We start from the raw sequence: 6519 nt of genomic DNA, 5'->3' as shown, positions 1-6519 counted from the left end.
ATGGCCATCGACAAGAAACAGACGGCCCTGGCCTGTCAGAAATGCCGCACGCCCATAGACATCGACGCGTCCATCGACCAGCTCAACCCGGCCGCCTTTAAGCTATTGACTGGTACATGTCTATTCGATGACGACTATTCTACATCGTACTAACATACCCCAGACTCGACGGTATCAGGCCAGCAGTCGGCGCCAAGAATCTCCCCCAACCGCCAGTCGCGCCCTCCGAACCCGCCCGAACACCTCAAGACATATCAAGATGCGGCCAAAGACGCCAGGAACCCGACCTTCAAGCGCAACATCCAAGGCGCACCGCCTTCGGGGCTCTCAAATGGCCCCCAAAACCCCGCCATGTCCTTCATCGACGTACACATGTCCGAGTCGATGATAGACCCACCCTCTTCAGCCGTCCGTAGCCCAGATCGGAAACCACAAGCAGGCGAGACGAAGCCGAACGCGAATGACAAGACACGCCGGAAGAGCTTCTCAAATGGACTGGGCATACAGGGAGGCGCGAGTCTGGCCGACACACTGGAAACAACAAACCGCATGTTCGAGATATTATCAGCACGCTCCGACGTCGACCACCCTATATGCGTAGAATGTACCGAGCTGCTCATCGAAGGCCTCCAGAAGCGATTAGGCGTAGCGACCCGCGAACGCGACGCATACGTCGACTACCTGCGCCGCGCCAACACCGACGTGCCCAGCGCCGAAGAAGTCAAAGCCGCCGAAGCCGCCCTCAAAGCAGCCAAGAAAGCCGAAAGCACCGCCATCACGCAGCTCGAGAACCTCGAAGCCGAAAAGGCCGAACTAGACGCCCAGCTCGCCGCCCTAGAAGTCGAGAGCCGGATCCTCGACCAAGAAGAAAGCGAGTTCTGGAAGAGCAGAAACGCCTTCAACACCACCTTGACCACTATCCAAAACGACCGCGACGCTCTAGCCACGCGGTATGCACACGATGCGCAGATTCTAAACCAGCTACAAAGGAGAAGTGTATACAACGACACCTTCAACATAACCCACGACAACCACTTCGCCACCATCAACGGCCTCCGCCTCGGCCGCCTGCCAAACCCCTACGTCGACTGGCCCGAAATCAACGCTGCATGGGGTCAAACATGTCTCCTCCTCGCCACCCTAGCCGACCGACTAAACTACAAGTTCGACGGCTACGAACTCTGTCCCATGGGCTCTACATCGACCATCACGCGTATCGAAACCAAAGGCGGCACTGGAAACACAGTGTCTGAATCAACACGCCAACCCCAATCTACAAGCGCCAACTCACCCCAAGTAACAAGACAGAAACTCGAACTCTACTCCTCCGGTGACTTTCCCATAAACTTTGGGTTTCTACATAGAAAGTTCGATACGGCGATGGTTGCGTTTTTGGAATGTCTACGGCAACTGGGTGAGTTTGTGGAGAACTCTGCTGCTGCGCCGTCGCACGTTGCAGGTGGTGGTGGTGTTGGTGCTGGAATAGCGGCACCTGGAGGCGGACCGCCAGGCGGCGTCAAGATGCCGTATGAGATACAGAAAGATCGCATTCATGATCAGAGTATCAAGTTGGCGTTGAATAAAGATGAGGGATGGACGAAGGCGTGCAAGTATACGTTGACGTGTTGTAAGTATTTGCTTGCTCATGCGAATAACGTGGAGAGTTTGGGGGCGAGGCGGCGGTAGGGGAGTAGAGAGTGAGTTTGGGGAATGTGTGGTTTGCTTGCTTGATTAGATACCCCATTGATCATTTTTGTGTTTATAGACTTGGCATACTCTTTCTGTTATGGTAATGAATGTTCATGACGGGTCACCACGAGTTGGTATATTGATATGATAGTCTTGCATCTCTACCCATCTCCTTGAATGCTACTGACTGGGTGCTTTGCATGAAGCGCCCTCAACATCCGATCTCCTTATCTCACGTTGCATTATGGGAAGCCATGCACTGCACAAACGTACCCAGGAATACATGCGCACGGCGCATTCCTATCTCATGTGATACAGCGCCAATAACGGGAACATGATGAGGCTCTTTCGTGTCCCCAACGTCCGATATCCCTATCTCGTGTTACACCTACCTGGGATGAGGATACTACATCACGGATGCTAGCCCTACTGCAGAAATATACGAGGTTGTGCAGACATCCCGTGCAATAGTAGGTTTGAGCTACATTTGATCTCATAGCTGCGAGATAAGGATTGGAAGCTTGTTCGAGACTAGCATTTGGCTTGAAGGTCTATAGGCGATAGTAGGGTCGCAGTTCCGTGTTGCTGTACCCTCAAGCTTACTCTGATGAAGCCTTGCGTACATGGGCGTGTCTTGCGAGAGGTAGCACTGAGAGACATCTCCCGTTGTTCAAGATAGGAGACGGCGAGCTTAGAGGTCCAGCATGATGCCAGCAGGGAGTTTGACGGCCGTTTAGAAGATTAGAAACACCCGTTGTGTGCTCAGTCATGTTGCTGTCAACCAGAACAAGAACGGCAACTTACTGCTTTGATCGTCAGAACGTCGTGTGATGCTGTTGATGCGCTGCCACCGCACCGACCGGGAAGCACGGACACCAAGACCAACTCAGCATCCGGGAGGCACCGACGTGGCAGCATGAAGCACCTCTTGAATCATGGGCGAAAAGGAAGGTCACGATACTTGCTCGGTGGTGTTGCGGCTCCTAGCGCTGGGTAGGACCATGTCAGCTGAGTCGTACAGCCCCGTGACTACCTAGGTATCGGTGGCGCACGTCCAGCCGGACGAACAGCGAAGCCGGCATCCATGGGCGAGCAGGCTCGCAGCGGCATAACAGGCAAAGCCGATGCTTTAGTGGAAACGGAATGCCTATCCCGAAGCCTAGCTTGCCGGTGTGATCGTCTCTGAGCTAGATGAGCGTCGTGGAAGCGAGCTGGCCAGGGGTTTTGAGATCTTTGCGGGGTAGCGTATTTCCTTAGCTCATAGAAACCGAGAAAGGAAATTAGGGGTAAGAAGATGGACACTGGGGTGCTGTGGAGAGGCACAGTCGATATAGTGAACGGTCTGCTGTGCTCGTTTGCGCAAACACCCGTCGAATATGCCGTCAGCGATTGCATCATTCTAATCAATGTCAGCACTTCGTACCCTGATTACTTCCGCTGTTTGGGGATCGCTGTGTAGTGTGCTCGGCTCAAGTGGTGAGCTAGAGTAGTTCCCGTAACGGTATCGATTCTTGGTTGTGGAGAAGTCACATAGCGGGGAAGTTTCGAAGACGTAAGATATTACCAAATAAGCCCAGATGGACACGATGGTGAGAGGCCTAAGCTCCAGCTCATGCAACAGACCGGAAAATACGTGTCACCAGGAGGATGAGCCCATGCAGGAGGAGAATTTGCACGATCCACTTGGGTGTGAAGGTCATGACATGAGTTGTGCGTATGGCATAGCGTGCGACGTGCCTTGCATGGAGAGCAAGAAAATCCAGCACGTTCTGGATTCGTCGTATTCAATGGAAATGGGTGTTGCAAGGCTGGTCGCGTATGTGCTGTGCTGCATAGGACGTTGGCTAAGACGCTGGCAGTTTGACGACAGAAGGTGCGAGACATGACATAGATGGCGACACCCGCAGCCGCAGCCGTAAACGCCTGGAGAAGCGGAGATGTTGAAAGTGCCCGGTGCGTCGGATGTAATATGGCACAGCAAGCCACACGCTCGAGATGTCGTGAGAAGAGGCGTGAGTACGGCATCACGACCAGGCGACGCGACGCGACAGCATGGAAGCAACGGAGGTTGGACCCAGCAGAGAGGCGCCATGCAGGCACGGGGATGATGAAAGATGGTCGGAGGGTCTCGTCAGAGATTTCCATGTGTCATTGGTGGTCAGGTGGCCTGCGGATTGAATTTCCTGGGGGTAATCGAAACGCCAGCCACGAGCCACGTGAAGCCAATTTTCTGCTTTGCTTCGCCGCCCCAGCAAACCCGAGCCCGCCAAGCCACCGTGACGTAAAGAGAACCTAACCTCACAACCACTTTCCATCGCAAAACTATACGCGTGCGACGTGCTGCTTACTGCCCTATTGGCTCGGTTGGGCTGTGAAGTGATCCTTCTAGCTCAGAGCCATGTCGGCCCAGCGTCCGAGTCGTTGGCGCTTGTGCATGGACCTGGGGAAGACACAAGACGTCTGACTAACAATGAACCACGGTGCTCTTTGTCCAAATAAATCTCTGCGGTAGGTGCTGCCTGACTATAAGAGCCCCGGAGTGCCTTTCACTCTGGAATAACTACCTGACCTTGCCACCTAATACATAAACCCACGGATTCCTCACCCGCTCTCACACCACCGGACAACGAGTCACCCTACCGTCACCACCGTCAATCATTCAATGCACATCAACGACTTCCCCTACGAAGTACTCACCCAGATCCTTGAGGAGGTCACCAAGGCCAATATACGTGATGGCCCCACGTATACATTTGGTCTCCAGCAGGCGCCACTGCCTCTCGAGAGGGCCAAGCTCCAGCGCTATGTGAGAGGCCCAGTCCCGCCAGAGCTCCTCAAGTGGGACGCAACTGCCACCCTACGATCGGTTTGCTGGAAGTGGCACGAGTGGGCTTTGGAGCACTCCATCAAGGACGTCTACATCCGTCGCTGGAAGGGCGGAGAGGTAAGCACGGTCGATGTACTCGTCCATGAACAAAATGCTGACTTTGCATAGCGATGGGCCGAACTTTCCAACAGGCGAGAGAGCTACCCGTTGTACGAGCTCATTGACCGTCCGACTGGCACAGCGGTCTACCGCGACCCATTCGCCTCTCTCAAGCGGACCGTGAGCATCTGCAACGACTACCCACAGGTAGCTGCCAAGATCAAGCGCATGTGGGTGCACGGCTTCTACACCGCCGAGACTGACCGTCTGGTATTCCAGTCGCTCAAGAACTGCACCAACATCACCTCGCTCTCTCTTCCATGGACCACCATCCGTCACGTGGACGCCAAGGCCTGGCGAACTGTGCTCACCGGCACCGGCAAACCACTCCAGTCGCTGGAACTTCAATGTGTCGACCCGACTTCGCAGCAAGCAACAGACAAGGATAACATCGTTGATCTGAAGCCACTGCAGTCGGTAAACTTCAGCCAGCTTCGCCGCCTGAAGATCTTTGGTGACACTAGCTTTATGCCCATCACCGACGATGATCTTTTCGCCATCGCTCACACGGCCACTCAGCTGGAAGAGTTCCACTTGACCTGCAACTCCTCCATCACCATCGATGGTGTCATGGCCATTGTCAAGGCATCTCGTAAGACGCTCCGGGTCCTTGAGCACAGCCCGCGGTCACAGGATGGCTTCTGGCACCCGCACCCGGGATCACCGAGCGACTGCGAGCATCTCTGCGACACTTTCCGCAACTGCCCAAAGCTTGAGACTCTATCCATCTCGCTTCCTTCTGTGTGCTCCCATCTCTTTTCCAACGACAATGCGAAGTTTGCAGGTGACCTGCAGGTACGCGCTCTGCACTTGTGTGAGCACGAGGACGGTCGCTCCACCCACGAAGCTACCGACGCCCTGCAGAAGCTTCTTGAGCAAGCCCGTCGCTTTATCCGCCTCCGTGCGCAGAGTGCTATTCCTCGCGAACTGTACGTCGAGCTGTTCTTCGCCGAGTGCATCTTCGAGCCCGGCTTCCAGTCCGTCCATGGCGACTTTTCGCTGGCGCAGGTCTCGTCTGACGGGCACTGGCCACAGAATGTCGAGTTCAGCGGCAAGGGACCCTACGGCAGCACCGGCCTCTACGGAAAAGAGGAGGAGGCGCAGTTCCAGCGCATCGACGAAGCCGAATTTCTAGCCGGCGTCCGTAGGAGGCTCCTCTCCATCCAAACCTGATTGTGGATAAAACCACTGATAACGGCCGACTTCACTTCAACTGTAACTTTTTATTGCGAAACCTATACTTACGAAATTACGACCACATGCATGAGCGACAGGCCTGGAGCCAAAGAGATACCAGGCTGGAGCAGCCACATTGTATTCATGCATTTGGGAAAATTCATAACGAGAACATGGCCATGTTCCGAAAAAGCGAATACTGCGTATTGATTACTTGGGAAGGCGGGGTGTTTATTGCTTTTTCTCCATCTTGCAGTTTGTTAGCATTTTAGCGTTCAACCTTCAAATCAGTATAATGAATCAAGCTTCACACTCATCTGGCAACCGTCTCATCGCTCGCTCATCTGTGCAATGGTCTTCGCGCATGTTCGACAAAGGAAACTTGCTTCCACCCCCGATCACGAGAATAGAAACAACACAATATTGATAAGAAACTTCGCGAAAGCTCCAATTTTGCCAACGGGTTCCACACCTTGGCGATCAAAGACCAACACCCCGCACCTGCAGTCCACGCACCCACACCCTCCCAAAGCAGACAAGCCCAGGTACAGCTTTCCGCACTTTTTGCTTACACACCGCATGGTCATCCGTTATGTACGCCGGAAGCCAACCTCTTTCTCTATCCGAGCGATGGAGCTTACCAACCTAGAGTAAGGTCTCAGTCCCGT

The 6519-nt window shown here is 54.1% G+C and overlaps 2 protein-coding genes across 2 annotated transcripts; both read left to right on the top strand.

Annotated features, from left to right (window-relative positions):
* Positions 1 to 1686, top strand: J4E90_009615 (uncharacterized protein; the record flags this gene model as incomplete). The annotated part of the gene is made up of 2 exons (XM_051439134.1): positions 1 to 112; positions 164 to 1686. The coding sequence occupies 2 exons, from the start codon at positions 1 to 3 to the stop codon at positions 1684 to 1686; spliced, it is 1635 nt and encodes a 544-aa protein (XP_051287211.1).
* Positions 1687 to 4351: 2665 nt separating this feature from the next.
* J4E90_009614 (uncharacterized protein) lies at positions 4352 to 5848 on the top strand (the record flags this gene model as incomplete). The annotated part of the gene is made up of 2 exons (XM_051439133.1): positions 4352 to 4633; positions 4685 to 5848. The coding sequence occupies 2 exons, from the start codon at positions 4352 to 4354 to the stop codon at positions 5846 to 5848; spliced, it is 1446 nt and encodes a 481-aa protein (XP_051287210.1).
* Positions 5849 to 6519: the final 671 nt, after the last annotated feature.

This window comes from Alternaria incomplexa (genome assembly GCF_024043165.1).
Source record: "Alternaria incomplexa strain BMP 0042 chromosome Unknown scaffold_16, whole genome shotgun sequence".
NCBI classification, from domain to species: domain Eukaryota; kingdom Fungi; phylum Ascomycota; class Dothideomycetes; order Pleosporales; family Pleosporaceae; genus Alternaria; species Alternaria incomplexa.
The sequence above is the reverse complement of the archived record's forward strand: the minus strand, read 5'-3'. Positions and strand labels throughout refer to the sequence as shown.